General features: G+C 39.1%; 1 protein-coding gene across 3 annotated transcripts in view; it reads right to left on the reverse strand.

Annotated features, from left to right (window-relative positions):
- Positions 1-36: 36 nt before the first annotated feature.
- The window catches only part of zfyve9a (zinc finger, FYVE domain containing 9a), a 38,504-nt gene continuing 20,450 nt past the window's right edge, over positions 37-18,090 (reverse strand). For all 3 annotated transcript variants that reach the window (XM_088085832.1, XM_042497863.2, XM_088085831.1), the window contains 10 exons: positions 17,399-17,554; positions 16,164-16,388; positions 13,537-13,619; positions 12,783-12,887; positions 9,448-9,598; positions 9,186-9,266; positions 7,664-7,826; positions 6,373-6,478; positions 5,974-6,150; positions 37-4,975 (listed from right to left, as the gene is read on the reverse strand). In XM_088085832.1, the coding sequence (XP_087941958.1) occupies positions 4,814-4,975; positions 5,974-6,150; positions 6,373-6,478; positions 7,664-7,826; positions 9,186-9,266; positions 9,448-9,598; positions 12,783-12,887; positions 13,537-13,619; positions 16,164-16,388; positions 17,399-17,554 (1,409 nt within the window). In that variant the 3' untranslated portion in view covers positions 37-4,813. The remainder of the gene's footprint in view (positions 4,976-5,973; positions 6,151-6,372; positions 6,479-7,663; positions 7,827-9,185; positions 9,267-9,447; positions 9,599-12,782; positions 12,888-13,536; positions 13,620-16,163; positions 16,389-17,398; positions 17,555-18,090) is intronic.

An 18,090-nucleotide genomic window follows, 5' to 3' on the forward strand; every position in this document is an offset into this window, starting at 1 on the left:
AACAGATTAAGGAATTTAAAAAAAAGCTAAGCACAGTTCAATTTTCTATAAGTTTTTATTTTACATATACTACAGTTTTTTGATAAAGACCACTTTTCTTGACATTTGTAAGTGTAAAGAAAAAAAAAGTACAGGGTTTTTGGCTTTTCAAACATTTTTGACTGATGTTTATTTTTTTTTTAAAAAAAAGAAAGAAAATTATTTTTAACATAACCCAGTCAATGACAGAACTACGTGAATGGATTTTTTTTGTTTTGTCTCATCCACAAACTAGAAGATATAACTGTTATAATGTAAAGTTGATTTGCTCTCGTCACCGTTTCAAGCTCGTTTGCATGCATGTTATAAGTTCGGATCGTAACATCTTACAACTGAATACAAAAAGAAAAATGCTACTTTTTCAGTCAAAACAAATTGCACCTTTTTTCTTCTTTTGGATTCAGGACATATTGCACACGTCAGAAAACGCCAAAACAAAACAGGAAAACAGAAACAGAAAAAAATAATTCCTTACGTCTCCTCTTCATGAATGCTAATTTATAAAAACAGAACTGCCGGCGGCGGCTGATGAACGTCACACAGTGAAGACACAGTGATTGAGATACACCAACTCTGGTATGATCACAGTAATAAACCCAGAAACTGGTGACCTTTTGACCTCTCAGTCGGTATTTAATCAACATTTTAAAATCGGCTTCACTAACATTACTTTGCTACAGTAGCTCCTAATCGAGTACTAAACGAATACAGAACAGCTACGGGTCTAATTTTAAACTCGTCGAAGCGTCGGCTCGTCTGCAGATTTTCATGTGATTGTCTGATTCTCACTTGTGATGATGCTTCAACAAAACCTCTCGCACTAAAGTAACAGCACTTTTTTTGTGTAGCCCCTTCTGGTTTTATATTAGCATGATTAAAGACGGAGAAAAATGCAGAATGATTACTGTACAGAGCATTTTTGACAGGACAGGGTGGTTTTTGGTGATTAGTCTAGCCAGAGAAAAAACACACATACTTTGCAGATTTTAAAGGGATAGTTCAGATTTTTTTGAAAAATGGGGTTGTATGGGTAAAGTACCCATAGACACTTTATTAAAAACAGTAAATGGCGTTCGGCACGCCCCCAGTTTGGAGAAGCAGGCTGGACTTTGACATGGAAGCTAAGCAATGTACTGCTGTGGATGCTGTCAGCAACAAAATATACTATAGCCACCTAAAAAAATCAATATCAGTGTACGCTATATTGAGAGTATTTTCACTGCTTTACCTTAATGCCAGACAGTGATTTCCAACTTGAAAATGAAGCCGTTATGTTGCTCTCTTCACAGCCAGACTTCTTTTAGAAAATCAGCGATTTAACGTCGCTGAACACAGGAGCTGCTGCTCTACTGCTGCCTCGATTTTTTCAGTTTGTTTGTGTTATTTTTTTTACTTTGGCATTTAAAGGGGTTAGTTCAGATTCACCAAAAGTCACACAATAACACAAAATAAGTAACTGATCAAAGCAGCAGTAGACCAGCAGCTCCGTGTTCAGCGAGCTAAAATTGATGTTTTTCTCAGTGGAGTCTGGTGGCTCCGACAAGAGCATTGATGGGGAACTGAAGCTGTTAGTAAATCGGCTTAAGTTCTTTCAAAAACATGGGAAGAAGACAACAAGCAACTTAAGAATTATTTATTTGTAACTGTAGTTTAATAATTTAGTATATAAGTAGTGTAGAGTAATTAGTAGTTTCAAAATATTGAGAGATATATCGTGTATCACAATAAAGCCTACAAATATCGTGATATTATCTAAAAGCCATATCGCCCAGCCCTATGTGAAAGGTGTCCGAATGCAGCCCAAGAAAAGTGATGTAAATTTACATTTCAAAGGGTTAATAGCTTCCCCGCCAAAATGGGCTGACAAAAAAGGTAAAGCGGTGAAAATAACCTGAATATAGCAAACGCTTTAACAGCGTTTTTAGTTTTGTTTTTTTACGATTTGTTGCATCGCTTAGCGTCAGTGTCAGTACCAGCCTGTTTCTCCAAACTGGGGGCGTGACGACTGACATCTAACGTTTGTAAAACACCGACTGTGGATCAGTACCTCATACGACCCCAAATCAAAAAATCTGAAATATCCCTCTAACAGAAACAGGAGGAATACATTCTTATACTTTTTCCAGGTCCATGTCGCTAAAGGAGAGCACAGTCCAGAGCTGCAGTGATCCGTTTAAAGATGCACTAAAAACGGTTGAGGCCTTTTGAAGACGACGGCGATCCTCAGGGTTCCTACGCAGGTCCGAAAAGTTTGGAAAAGTCTGGAGAGGGATGTTCATGATTTCTTTATGAGGACGATAAGTTGCAGGAAATGTGAGATGAAATACATTCAACTTCAGGTCGATCAAACTCTTGTTTCTGCAGGAACCCCGGATCTTTACTCATCTTTTTTTTTCTGCCGTTGGAAAAAAAAACAAAAACAAAAAGTCTTCCAGGACCCAGCAGCGACCTCAACGCTCGCTTTCGCTCTCCTGTTAATGGCTTAGAATCCAGTGCACTGCTTCTGCAATTTAATACAGTTCTTATGTATGTATATATATATATATATATATATATATATATATATATATATATATATATATATATATATATATATATATATATATATATATATATATATATATATATATATATATATCTTTACATCTTCAACAGTTATTCTCTTTAAAATAACTCGAGTGGCTTTACGAACCACCGCAGGACGAACAACAAGCGCTGATGATGTCGAAGCTCATGAAGTGATTGATGAGTTTTAAAAACTGATTTCAGCTTTATGTACAGATTATCAATAAAGCATTGGAACCTTTTTTCTTTAAATCAGTTGTCTACTGTGAGGACAAAAAGGGCGTTTTTGTAATCGTATTTCACAGAGCGTCAGTCAGAGGAGTCTGTGACGGTCACTTTCAGTAATACTGTCTCAAACTGGGGTCTCTGGAGGCTACAGATGCGGAGTTAGAATGGACGAGTTACGCCTACAAAAATATGTACAGCAGGTTAATGGAGTTATCCATGAATTAAAGCATCTGGTGATCGATGAGTAAAGCTTAAAGAGGTGAAGCAGAAATGTGTCTTTGTTGTGTTTTGTTTTTGCTTGATGAGTTGCTGCTGCAGGCACTGAGCACCACGGTGCAAAAAAAATGAAAAAAATTTTAAAATCGCCACACAGACGCACCTTCCAGCTCCTCGTGATGACTTTTAACTTCAGAGGGATATTCCAGAGCGTTCAGCGGTGGATTTGAGTCTTGTTTAAGATCATCCGTGCTACACAGAGGCCACAGAGTTCAGTGCTTCAGGACCCCGACTGCCACAGTGACGCTGGAGAGACGGTGAGCTACATACAATACCTGTAATTCAGTACTCACCCTCCTTCAAAGTTTTATTATTTAACAACACTGAATCAAAAAGGGCTGGACCCAAAGTTGGCTATTCAAGAACTCGTTACTTGGGTAGGTATTTGGTTTTCAATTTTTAAAATTTTTTAAATGTCATTTCAGTGTTTGTGTCACACACAGCGACAGGAATGACCATTAACAGATTTATTGAGTCGAGCCATTACTGTGTCGGTGTGATTGATGGAGAAGCTCCGGAGACCCAAAAATGATATTCGGGACAGCCCTAAAATCAAAGCAGATTTAAAGTGACTTTTTTTTCCGACACAGATGCACAGAAAAAGTCCCGTATATGTCCGAGTGAAAAAACATCCATCTGAACTCATTACAAATACAGAGTACTTGATTGTGTAATCAGTGCTGGCTGTACTGTGTTACTTTAATCATCTGTCAGTGACAGAATAATGTAACGCATCACTGTGCTAAATTAGGGATGTGCAATATATATCGCACCGATAAATGATCAGTTTTTTTAATATACTTTCCCAGAAAAACATAAATGAACTTTTGAAGAATCTGAACTGTTTCTTGTTTTTTGTTTTTGTTGTTAGTGATGCCAGTGTTTAGTAGCTGCACCTTTGCAGCACATTTTCAACTGTTAAAGGATCTGAAGCCAGTTTCGTTCGTCGCACGAAGCATTCAGTCCTCGACTAATTTTTCAGACTTAGGAGACACATGTTGAAAGAGCAACCACAAGAAAACAGCTCAGCTCCCTTCACTCAGAGTCAGAAAGCAGGAGTCAATGATTAAAAGGACGATTTTCTGGGAAAATTTAGGGCGTAGCATTAATTTCCGTTGTACAAAATTTCAACAAGATGCAAGCGCGGTGAATATTTGCGGTGTTACGGCCGTGTGTGGAGATTCAGGTCAGTCCTATTAAGAGAAGGTAAATATTGTACAGCAAACATATTTTATGTTTTATATTACTTTTGCAGAGATTGATAGAAAAGGTCTTTTCACATCAAATCTACTTTGATTCAGTGTTGTCAAAACAATAAAATATAAAAACTTTCCAGGGGGGTGGATACTCTTTATAGACACTGTAACACCACACGGGGGTCAGACGGCTCTGGTGTTCATTTCCTGCTCGGAGCAGCTCAAACGAACACCGGAGGTCAGGAGTACCTGTCAGGTGAGCTTCAGGTACGCAGGTGACGGATGATCCCGCTCGGAGCTTCCTCGGGCCCCAGGCGGCCTCTGGAGCAGAAACAGACGGCGGTTGGATGCATAGGTTTGACTTGAGGAATGCTACCCCGCCTGGCACGCCACAGTTTTCGGGCTCTTTTTGAAGTGCAATCGGTTGAAGGGAAGTGATGGAGGAGGAGCGGGCGGTGAGATGACGTCGGAAAGTAAAAAGATGTCTGGAGGTGAAGCTCAGCAGACTTTTAGGAGATGATCTCCAGGATGTAGAAGACGAGCTCCATGACCACCGGGCCCTCGCTCAGCTGGCACGCCCCGCCGTGGATGACGGGGATCAGCGCGCTGTCCAGGTCGCTCAGGTACTGAGGCAGGAGCGGCTGGCCGTTACTTCCTGCCAGGTAACCCACCTGAAACGGCGAGGACAGGTCAGGGCTCTCTGACTCGCAGCACACAAGAAAACATTAAGATTCAGAAGATTTTGTCTCTTAAATCTTTCAGACAGCAGAATTTATAAACAGGGAAAAATTATTATTGTACGTCGGAGAGTTTTTAAAGCTGCCGATTTAATTAAGTATTGGTTATTGTCATTAATCTGTAGAAGATAATACGTGATTAATTTATCTTTTACTTTCTTCTTTTATTTTGTTGTGATTGTGTTTTTTGTTATTACTATTATTTCTTTGTTTACTGATCTTTTATTGTATTTACTGCTATTGGTGAGGGGGGTTATTTTGACTTTTGTTTTGTAATTGTTCCTCTCCTCTTTTAGTCTTGTTCATCTTTACTTCAGCATTGTTGTTTATTTATGTTGCCTCAACAAGAAACCCTTCTTACTTCTGCTTTTAAAGTTGCTTTTTAAATAATATTATTATTTAGAAGATAATAATAATAATGTAGCCAATTGTCAATCACAACAGCCACAAAACCCACATCGATAAATGTATCGATAGAGAGCAACCAGCTCTGCATACATACAGCTGAAAACAGCTGAATACACTTAAATTTAATGCTTTTAAAGACCTTTTTAACATCATTTTATTGTAATTTAAGACAAATCACCTTTTTCTGATTTAAGCATTGCAGGTAAGTATAAAGCTAAGTAATATGTATATGGTCAGTGAAATTTTAAAGATCTGTAACATCAGAAATATGGACTTCCACACAGAACAGCTTGACTCAATTAAACAAAAAATAAATGAAAACATAGATAAATTAAATTAGATAAAATGTTTGTAAAGAGAAAGACCTCAAAAAACAATATTTTGAGACTTTTAATTACTTCAAAGACCTTATGACTCTTATCTCTCCATTTTCTTTTCTTCAGACTGCAAACACTTTATTTTAAAAAGTTCTATATAGATAAAGTTTGTGTTAAACTGTTTCTGTAACATCTGCAGCGTCCCACCTGGTCAGAGTCCAGTGTGACCCTCAGTCCCAGTTTGGCCATGCCGTCCTCCTTCAGCAGCTTCAGGTGCGGACACAGCGCCATGCAGAAAGCTCTCGCCACGTTCTCCGTCAGCCGGCTGTGGTCGGCCGGGTCGCTCAGACCGTTGGGTTGATCCTCACTCTGGAGGAAAAACACCTGAGACAGAAATACACGACACATGACTTTCTCTAAGAAATGAAGAGAATTCAATACACTGACTACAGATAAATTCCTCACACAACGCCTCTTCAAAAAAAATCTCAACTCTCCTTTTAAAGAGAGATAAAGAAAATTAAAAAAAAGGTCTTAAAGCTGCATTAGAGATTTTCTTACTGATACTCAGTAAAACGAACAGTACGAGCGTCAGCTGCGACTTGCCTCTGTCCAGCGGATGACTTTGCCGTTGGCTTTGAACTCGGAGCCGTGGAAGATCTTGACGCTGGTGATGGACTCCATAGACTTCCCATCAATCGGACTGATGACACTGAACCAACCAAAACACATAAAAGAACAATGTTTAATTGAAGAGTATTTAAAAACAAGTAAACATAGGAAAGAAGTAAAAGGAAGAGGTGGGGAAGGATGACATTTAGTTTCACTGAATAAAAAAGCAACTGTCGACATTTTATTCCTAACGCAATCAACATTTCAAAATTTAAAAAATCAGTATTTTACTTATATCTGTTATTGGTGTACTGTGTTTCATACACAAACACCAAAGAGGCCTTGGGAAATTAACCCCTGAGCTGTTCGGCGCTTTTCTTTGTTCATCTTTTGATCATTTTGTCCGTGTTCATGCATGTGGCATAAATTAATGCAAGATTGTGTCTTTTATTTTTAATCTTTGAAATTTCAGCTCAGCTCCTGCAGTTAATCTAAAATACACTGTGTAAACAAAGTTGTTACATTTATACTGTTAAGTGCAAAAAATGCACCACTGAAACCCATCTACCTTGCATGCAGTGCATCAAAAATAATTCATTTTTTGTATTTTTTTTCCTTCTAAAATTATAGTGGTAAGAAAAATTAATGAATATTTGATATTTATGATTGGAACTGATGTTGGTTAAAAATGAACTCAATGAAAGCAGGAAAAAATATTAGATGTACAACATTTTTATAGCTTGGTTTTGTAAAGTGCACTTTGTGCGCAGAGCGATACGAGTGTGAAGCAAAGCGAGCCCTCAGGGTTAAAGTCAAGCAGTAAACAAAAAAATGGTCATAGTGTATACTGTAGACTTCCAGTCAATAACGAACTAACCGGATCTGATGGCGGCATCACAGCTGTTAACTTATCTGGTGAAAAACGGGTTAAAACCGCTTCTGTGCAGAGAATGTTCTGATAATGAAGTGATACAGTATCTCCTGAAAGAGCTCAATTATTAGATCTAACAGTGAATAGTCACATTCATATTTGCAGATTTTATCAGTACTGCTGTAAAATTGATTTTGTTGGTCTGTATCTCGAAACCACGTCAAACCGCATCATTCCAGCCGGCTGAGGTTTTCCTCCAGAGGGCTTTCCTGAGCATGCATAATGAGTTTTTATAGCAAAGTAGTAAAAGCAGCGGTTTGGAAGCTATCAGTTCAATTGTCCGTGACATAAATGCATCTCTTCCAGCTCTCTCTCCTCCGACTGTTCGCCGGCTCTTTTCTCCTCCAACCTCACCCCTTGTTGAAGTTGTGGTCGTCCTCCGTCCACTGGATGTGGACGAGCTCCTGGTTCTCCTCCTGGTCGGCTTTACCGCACGTGATGGTGAAGTCCTTCATGTCCCTCAGGGCTTGCCGTAGGGAGTCCATCGTCTCAGCTGTGATCTGGATCATCACGCCGTCTGAAAAGGATACATCATCGTGATCGGTGCTGAAACAAACAGTATATCAATCTGTACACCGATCGACAGAAAACTATTCAGATCATCACAGACGTAAGCATCCACCAAAATGAAAGAAAAAAGAAATGTTTTGGTAGAGGTCATGTGAAGTGTAGTATTCAGCATTTTTGGAGCTTGAACCAACCAAGTTTATTTCTTGTGTGATCCCCTAACTTTATGCAACATGCAAAGCTAAAGCTGGACGAACTTTATGAGTCATGTTTCAAGCAAAAATGCCAAACAAACTTTCTGGCTCTTGAAAAACTTACATGTATAGTGAGAAATATAACTTGCTGTTTATTGATATTTGGGAGATGTTTTTGAAATTTATAAAAAATGGTGGCATTAAAGATACTTTGATATACACAGCACAAATCAAGGATGTAAACTAATTTAACTGTGAGGAAAGCGTATCCAGTCCTAAATATGCCTGCAATTTTTTAAATTATGTATATAGATTATTATTATTATTATTAATTGATTTATATAATACCACGTGTTCTAAATGTTAAAAATCAATAAAAATGCATTTACAAAAAAATGGAAAGAAGGAGTGACTAGTTTCAGCTTTTCAAATGTGAGGATTAACTGATTTTTGCTGTTTTATATCACTGTAAATTAATTAAATAATAAATAACTAATCAAATGGTTGATGTATTTTTTTGGACAATGTTTTCCACTCATATGTGATGTTATTTTATCTTATTTAATTCATTAACTTTTTATTTATTTATTTTTAGTGCTGTGGGGTTTTTTTTTAAGATTTTTATTTATATTTATTTATATTGACATTTTATGTCTTGAATTTCACACTTTTTAAAAAAAAAATATTATCCGGACTTACCTTAGTTTTGTCTCGCTTACGTTTTGGTAAAACTCTCCATTGCTATTTTGTCTTCTTAGCATCCTGTTTGTGCTTTTGCTTTCCTTGTTAAAGCACTATCTAATCTCTGTTTTTAAGGGTCTTATATAAATATAACATAATAAAGATTATTATCATTATTATTATTATTGATAAGGAGATGCAGACGAGTATTACAGTGTATTAAATACCTGGCAAAAAAATCTCAGTACTTCAAATATAATAATATTAGTAATCAAATATTGCCATGAAGCAGTCTTTTGGCATAATACACAAATAGCAATAAAACTAACTGTATTTGAACATCTTTGACAGTTTGTAAGTTTATATCTTCAACTCCTTGTTGCAGCACTGAAATTGAATTGGTGCCAACATAATTTTTGTGTGTATAGAAACCATTGTGTGGTTAAAGTCAGTGTTTCAACAGCCAACATGTAGTTTGTTTTCACAGTTCTCACCTTCCACAATGCTGGTTTTGGCTAAGAAGCCCGACGAGGCTTTCAAAGCTCCACTGAACACAAAGAAACAGGCTCCAGTAACTGCAGAAAAAAAATACAAAGAGAGAAAAAAAAATTTAACTTCACAAATCAACACCGAGTAGTAGTCAAATAATTTTCAGACAAACAGGAGAAGAGAAATAATGAGGATTTTCATGCAGACTAAATGATGGACGTGAAATCCAGACGGATAAAAGGAAACGTGATGAATCTGTGTCAGCACCTTTGCGAGGCTGGTGATGGATGCTGATGGCCTGCGTCTGGTAGTTCCCGTCATCGTTTTGGACGCACACCAGGTGGGAGTCGGCCCGGTCGTTGAAGCACGCCCCCATGGCCAGCACGTGTTCGTTGGACTTGTTCATGGCCTTCATCAGCTGCAAGGACAAATAACATCCATGTCTAATTAAGATGCCCTTTGGGTGTGTGAGCTGGGGAAAATGGGCTTAACGGAGGCCGCCTGGTTAAGCCTAATTGCAGTGGGCTTGTGGGTGAAGTCCTCGAGTCGGATGGGACGGCGCTGAGATGACAGATTGTGAAGAAAGACACTGACATGGGTGGATATCAATAGAAGAGAGATCCCACATTTTAATTCTGCTAAATCCCCTGCCTCTGCGTCTCTTTGAAGCCGTCCTTTGCAAATCAGAAATAAAACTGAAAATCTGGAGGGCTTTAACCACTTGCTGCGCTAAAGGCTCGCCCGCAAGCTGTTGAGAAACGGTCCCCACTTCACATTACTGGGTTCCCATCTGTTCCTGCATCAGCAGCCAAACGCTACAACCGCCACCACTCTCTCCGCCGAGGCTCTCTCTCTCAGCCAAATGGTGCTTCGTGTGTATCACTTCTTCTGGTCGGATATTCATTCACACCCTCGAGGCAGCGGCGTTATAACAAGTAGGCAGCCCACGCCTAATGTTCAGCTGCAGGGACCCTGGAGAGTTTGTCACACATCACCTACACACAGCGAACATGTGTGTTGACGTTCAGGGAGCTTAATAGGAGCCTCCTCCTCCGCTGATGTCATTAATCTGTTGGAGGGTTTCATTTTGTGTATGCATGATCCCGAAAAAAAACCCTGCTTTCTCTTCATGTCTACAAACTGTTTTTGTGCCGCAGTGTTTGATTTGGAAGGCTTTGATGTTTTAGGGTGCTCTGACGTCAAACAAGTTTTGCTGGTGTGAGAGCTGTCAATCAAACTCCAGAGTCAAGCAAACAACTAAACCAAGACACAGTCCTGTTTTAGGCAAGTTTCTGTCTTTAGGCTTCTTTAACCCTTAGGGCCCGCTTTAATATTACACACACTCCTATCGCTCTGTGCACAAAAGCACTTTTCAAAATCAAGCTTTAAAAAATATTATACATTAATGATTTTCTACTCTCATTGAGGTAGTTTTTTTTAAGTCAGCCCTAATCATATATATCAAATATTCATTAATTTTCAAAATGTCAACCCTTTAACTGCCTGTTTTTTTATGATGCCGCTATGTTTTAAGATAATAAAAAACCACACAAAAAAATAATTATTTTCAAAATATTGCATATAAGGAAGATTATTTACTTTTGATTATCACAGTCTGGGATATGTGAATGATTTTTAGCAACACTGATTTTGACAGTTAACCTAATAGAAATAGCGTGTATTTTCTCCATATGCCAAATATGGTAAAAATGACATAATCAGGTAGAAAATAGTAAAAATGACAAATTCTAAAGCAAAAGCCCAGAGTGACACCCAGAAAGAATACAATGCATGTTTTTATGTTTTGATGGCTGTGGGATCAAAAATTGCAGTTTGAATGTGCTTCAATGGTGCATTTTTTTGCACTTAACAGTATGAAAGAAGCAATTTTGTTTCCACAGTGTTTTTTGGACGTATTGTAGGAGCTGAGCAGGAAATTCCAAGATTGAACAAAATACACAATCTTGCCAAAATGTATGACACATGCATGAACACAGCCAAAATTATCAAAAAGTGAAGAGCTTGTGAAATGTGCCAAACAGTTCCTAAGTGTTAATGTAATTCAGAATGAAATACAAGAACAATTTTACAATGATCGAAATTGATGTAAAAGCATCAATTAACATAAAACTTGACTTTGTTGTATGACGGAGACGAGAAGAGAAAAAAACTGGGAAATATCTGGCGTTTCTTGGCAAGTTTTCTTGGCAATTTTATGTTTCTTGATTCCAAATTCACTGAGTTTGAAAAAGTTTTTGCATAAAATACACAGAGCCTCCTCTGTGCTGCCTTGCTCTGGTTTCATCCATGCCTCCAAATCTTGGTTAAATAGACGTTTTTTAAAGAATTGCAGTTATTCTTAAGGTTGAGGGTACAGTGACATCCCGGCCGGTAACAAATTTTGAGGGTTACTTAAAAGGATTCATAAAAATCTACTACTATTACTACTACTACTTATTTTTTAGACTTTAAAAATATCTGTTATGTTTTTATATCGCATTTTTTGTGTCAAGCACACTTCCAGAACTGCAACAAAATATTTCACTGTCAAAGACTTGTTGAGCATGTGACAAAAAAACATTTTTTGTGACAGCATATATGTATTTTTAGCATGAATTTAATAAACAATTAAAGCCAACTGCTGAATGTGAAATGTCAAGGAAGCAATTGGTATAAGCAGCATATATATACAAGATCATTTGATAAGCGTGCAAACGCATCGTACAAAGACGCATTTTGTGATTCTGTCGTACTCCATTTCTTCTAAAAAGTGAGCAAAATGTAACAATCCTCCTGAAACATTATTATGAAAGTTGCCTGTGTCTACCTGTTTGTCACAACATGAGAGAGTAGCTGTCTTGGTTCCAGCTTTTTGGGATTTGTGATGATTTTCTGCCTTTCTCTGTTATGTATCACATTAAATTGAATATTGTTTGGGCTTGGGGCTGTGCAGATAAAATCCTCTATTACAGTATAAGTAAATTTACATAAAAAATATTATAATAATTATGTATTTTATGTATAAGATTCTATTGAAACTGAAAAACATTACCAGGTAGGGATGTCTGGTTTTGGACACTGTATGAATGAATGAATGAATGACTAAATGACTTTAGTTGTCACTCGAAACTTAAATTAAAACATAATATTAACAAACACACAAAACAAAAGTACAAAAGGAGTCAGCAGAAGTAAAACTTACAAATGTCTACCCCTTTCCCACTGTTTTTTCTTTTAACTAATAAACTAATTAATATTATTTCAGCAAATTCCCAAATTAAACAACCATCCCCAGTTTACTTAAGACCCAATTAAATAAATAAATAACTATCCTAGGTTTATTTACAATTCAAATATACTCGAGTTACAAAATAAAAAGTAAAACCCCTAACACAACCTTTCCTCATCCATTTACCTGTCAAAAATATATATTTTGTATAGTCTTTTAGAGTTATTGTTTGTGCTTTTTTTTAACCCATCACCAAACTCATTCCACAAGTCCACCCTGTACACCGAAATACACACCCTGTTTAGTTGTCCACACATTGTTTTTAAATAAATTCTCCTCTCATGTCATTGTGAACCAGATGCAGGTCACTCACCTCATTGTAACGATTACTGGGGACCTTAATGCTCGTCTTCCTCACCTCCATGTCTACAACCAGACCTTTCACCACAGGCAGAGTGTACTGGTAGTTACGGAAGTCCTAAGACAGGGACGAGAAAAAACAATAAGGCTAGAAAAATTACAATTTTAAAATCATACATACTGAACAAAAATTTAAATGCAAAACTTTTTGTTTTTGCCCCAAATGGAACGCTCCCTCGGACATATGTCAGCGCTGGAGCGGGCTGTCGCACATTTTCAGTGCTTGAGCGAGCTGTGAGACATGCTCGCGCAATGGAGCGGGCTGTTGCACATTTCCGTGCTGGAGCAAGCTGTCGGACATGTCCACGTGCTAGAGTGGGCTATAGGACATGTCCACACTGGAGCGGGCTATCGTGCATTTCCGCGCTGGTGCGAGATGTCGGACATGTCCACACGCTGGAGTGGGCTGTCGCACAAGGCCACGCTGGAGCGGGCTGTCGGACATGTCCACGCTGGAGCGGGCTGTTGGACATGTCCGCGCTGGAGCGGGCTGTCGGACATGTCCGTGCTGGAGCGGGCTTTTGGACACATCCGTGCTGGAGTGAGCTGTTGGACATGTCCGCGCTGGAGTGGGCTGTCATACATTTCCGCTCTGGAGCAGGCTGTTGGACATGTCCGCGCTGGAGTGGGCTGTTGGACATGTCGCGGTGAAGAGGCTGTCAATAAATAACAGAGCAGAGAAAAATAAAGAAAACAGAGCAACTTACCGCAAGCAGATTCATGATAGTGTGACCGGTCTCTCCAAAAAGGGGTTTTCTGAAGCGAACACTGAACAGCGGACATGGATAAACTGCAAAACAAAAATGTTTGGCTGTTGAAAGATCCACAATAGAAATGTATTACCACCACAGCAAAAATGATGCCAGTTTGGGAATCATTTTTAGATTTTGGGTTCAGTCTTTGGTATGAAAAGTTACAGATGACTTTTTTAACTTTTATTTTATAGTCTTTATTCCTGTTCAGACATTCCTCCTTGTTTGCTTTTATTGTTTTTATCTATTAATTTGTTTAATCAATTTTTGTGATTTTGTAGGTGTTTCCAGGTTTTTTTCCTTCTGTTTTTATTAGCTGCACAACTTGTGTTTCCCATGTTTTCCATCCTCTTAACTCATGAATGCAAATGAACTGAACAAGAGACCCCACACATCAAATACAGTGCGCTTGCAGTTAGGAGGAACGCTCCTAATCCACAAGTGAAAAATAAGGCTTCTTTTTTCTCTTGCAACCAAAGCTCCTTAGATGACTATTTTTAGCCTTATCTCAGCAAACAGCTGGAAATAAGATCTCGCCACAAACTCTCATTAGCAATAAAACCAATCTCAGCCTCAATCTGCAGTTCAGCGGGGATCCGAGCTCCCCAAACTCCTGCTGGTCACTGCTTAAGGTAAGAGGAGGTGGCGAGGAGAGCTACACTGTTTGTGTGGTGGATTAATTTCATGGTGATGGTAACATTTTGTGTTTGAGAGCCTCGACTGTATGTGGCTTTGTTAATGTATTCTATCCGAGCAAGCTGGAAGCGGGCAAGAGGCTTAGCGGAGCCAGGCGGCGCTCCGTGCTGGCAGGTCTGGCTGTGAGAGCGGGGGGATTTGGTGGAGAGGAGGCGCTCTGATAAGACCCCTGACAAGACTTCCTGGTTCATGTGAGAAGCTGTGAGAAATATATGAGAGCAGGTTGTTTTGATGCTGACAGGCTTCTTCTGACAACTGACTTGCCAAGCTCTCTGCATCCAGCTGGATCTTAATATTTTACAATAAAAACCGTCAAACTGACACTTGAGCTCTTTGATTTCCAGTTCACGTAATTTCAGTTTGTGACGTTTGGTCCTAACGCTCGACAGAAACATGCAATCTTTGTTAATGAAAAAGAAAAGACAAGAAAGCAGTAAACCTCACATAATTAATTCATCTCACTTGGTGCTCTATCCGGTAAACTGGACCGCCACCAACTTTTCCAAAATTACAGAGCAATCAAAGCATGCACAAACAGACCTCAGAACAGCTTCTACTCAAAAAAACATCATTACACTGAACACTGTACTAAAACACACAGTCCTTCACTGAGAAGCACTTTAATTCCTGTGCAATACTCTATGTGCAATATAATGTATACACAGGTACTGTGCATGTGTGTTTGAACTGGTGTGTGTGTATGCATGTATGATATAATTTAACACTATTTTTAATTACACTTTTTATTATTTATTAATTTTATTTCATTGTATGCCTTAAATTCTATTTGAGCCCTGTTCAGGCAGTGCACCTGAATTTTTTTGTATTAATCTGTTTAATGACAATAAAGATTATCTATTCTATTAAACATTTGGGAAATTTACCTTAGACTGAGCTGTTTATATCCACATAGAGAGCCCATCCTTGTTTATGGAAATCGCCATGTTAAACCGATATGTTTCTGCAGCAGCCCAGAGTAGAAAAAACAAACACTGGCTGTAGATCGAGCCTTTTGCGCTTTTGAGCAGCCACCGTAGTTAGAGGCCCTTTTGCAACAAGCAGCCTTGGAGGTGAGCCGCCCACACTGCTGTGCCAAACATTTGGAGAAACACTGATCTGTAACATTAAACTGCTTAAGTAGGTGTTTTCTGTGTTATTAATCTCTGTATTTGTTTTAAAGAGGAAAAGACCTCTGTGGATAACTCAGCTCCTGCTAAAAACCTCCTAACAATGAACACTGACTTAGCTGGTTCCAATCTTCGGTCATCACCACTTGCCACTAAATACTCCTAAATGTTGCACTCTTCACATTTCAATGAAAAACAACATTGTTTACACAGAGAGGAGGTGGAACTTGGAGCTCAATCAGGACGTACAAAATTACTGACAAACCTGCCGGGCAACAGCAGAAAATAATAAGGCCAAGGACTGCGCTAAAAAGTGCTTCGAAAAAACTGAATAATGAACTTCTACATTTCTATGACAACTTGAGAAAAACAATCTGTTTATGGAGATCGTGTGATATGACTGAAAGCGCCACAACAGCTACTAAATGGCCCTTGAGGTGAGTGATGCTGAATGTTTGGACTGATTCTGTCGTACTATCACAGTCTGCAATTGTCTTAAAATATGTTTTGATCTTTCTTTTCTAATCTCATTTTAAATTTTAATTATATTAATTTATTTCAACCGTATTGTTTTAGATGTTTTTAATTAGTTATTACTCTTCTTGTCGTGCACTTTTATTTGTATTTTTGTGTGATGTATTTTGCTTTATGTCATCGTAACTAACTGTATCGTCTTGGTGTCTTTTCTGATTATGAAAAGAAACGTGACCTTAAACTGTATGTCAGCACTTTAAAAACAACATGAAGTCCAGTACTCACATCGGTACTCTGCACCCAGCCGCAGCATGAGGCGGATGGGGAAAACCTTGGCCCAGGGCGTCTCCCACTTCTGTATCAGGATGCCAAAGAGGTAGGGCGGGTTGGGCAGCAGCAGGTCCTGCAGCGACTGGAAGGAGGGGCTGATGTAGAGGAAGCCGCCGTGCTCCTTACTGCCCAGGAAGCTCTGCGTGAAGAACGAGTGACTCAGGTGGCTGAGCACGTTGCCTTTAGGAGACAAGGAAGAAGGGGAAGGAAGGAGATGTTAGTGGTGTAGGAGATGTGAGGAGGTGTGGGTGAAACAGGAGAGGGAAAGGCACAGCAGGGCAGAGGGGGAGAATGACGTAAATGAGATAGGGATGAAAATAAAGAGGATGAAGTGGAAGAAAAGCATAAAAATGAACACAAAGGGGAAGAAGAAAGACAAACCAGAGTTCTCATCCTTTGAAACTGGAAGTAAATATGAAAGGAGGCTCTCAGTGTTTACTCGGGATTACTGTGAGGATAAGGAGGCTTGCTTAGTCTGTACTGCTTTCAACAACAATGAAAAACAACGCATCTTGTCTCCTCGCCCTACAGCCTCATATTACCCACAGAGGTTTCACGTTACCAATTATCTGAGGGAGGCATCGCTGGCTTTAGATGCCAGTTAAATGCAAAGCTCAGAGTCTGGGACTTGCTAAAGCCAGCACTTCCTCCCCGAGACCTGACTGACGGCGAGTTAATCAGGGACGACACACACAATATGGCTCCTTTCCACCAGCCTGAAACTGCTCCAGTGTGAATATGAAAAAGGAAACAGCCTGAGGGGAGCGAGCTGTCAAAGTCACCCGATATTAGCCGAATCTGCTCTGCAGCATATGCAGTTAAAAATGCACGAAAAGCGGTGGTGAGGTGTCACGCCAGGAGGGAGGTGACCTGACAGCAGGACGATAATGTTTGGACCATTTTTCATGAAAAACACAGACACAGTCAAGCAGCAGTGGACAGTAACCTAATTTCAAAATAGAGGACGACTGGATGCACCTGTTGTCTCTACGGGACAAAAAGTAGAGCTAGAGCATTTTCCCCTTTCATTACTTTATCATTTTTAACCCAGCAGCACCTGACTCAGACAGGTAAACTCACCTGTGGACAGAACTACTAATGAGCTGCTATCTCCCCCAAGAGGGCCCCACGGTGGACGTGGACTAATTTCACAGAGAGCCTCCTGGTGGAGCTGTTGGTTGTGTTCTTACCACTGAGGGCCTCCTGGTAGAGCTGCACAAAGTGGGTGAAGATGTCTTTTGGGATGGTCTTCTCGTCGGGTAGACACTGGAGCAGGATGACCACCTCAGCCTGGCCGACGGCGTGCATGCCCTTCGTCGTCACGTACCAACACTTCCTGTTTACGTCTGTGGGAAGAAAGAACAGAAAAGTAGTCTGTCATATCAGACACACAAGAGGGAGTTACTTCATTTGATCCTTTCAAACATTAACATGATGGCAATTTTACACATTTGTCTCGTTTTTCATGTCCATGCTTTTAATGCCGACAAGGAAATCTCTGATCACTGAGGTTGTGACTCTGGACACAGACTTAAATATAATTAAATTCAAAGTCAATTCTAATTTACACATTATTCCAATTATAATTAAACATAATTTAGACTTAAACGGCTAAAAACTGTGGACAAATATCTGAAATGGGGACATTGGGTATGAATCAGAGCGATGTCCAGAATATCCACTGTCCACTATCATTTCACTTCACCATATTATTTCTCTTATGTATGTATGAAGCATCTTTTTATACATGTTATTTCTTTTTTTTTTTTGCATTTATGGACCAGTCTTGTAATGTTGTTTTTATGCTCGCTTTTGAAAAAAAATTATTAAAAAGTTAAAATAATAAGCTAGCAGTGTTTTTGCTGAATTGAATGCAGTCAGA

This window comes from Plectropomus leopardus, chromosome 12, assembly GCF_026936395.1.
Source record: "Plectropomus leopardus strain MGB_pleo_1.0 chromosome 12, ASM2693639v1, whole genome shotgun sequence".
Lineage (NCBI taxonomy): Eukaryota > Metazoa > Chordata > Actinopteri > Perciformes > Serranidae > Plectropomus > Plectropomus leopardus.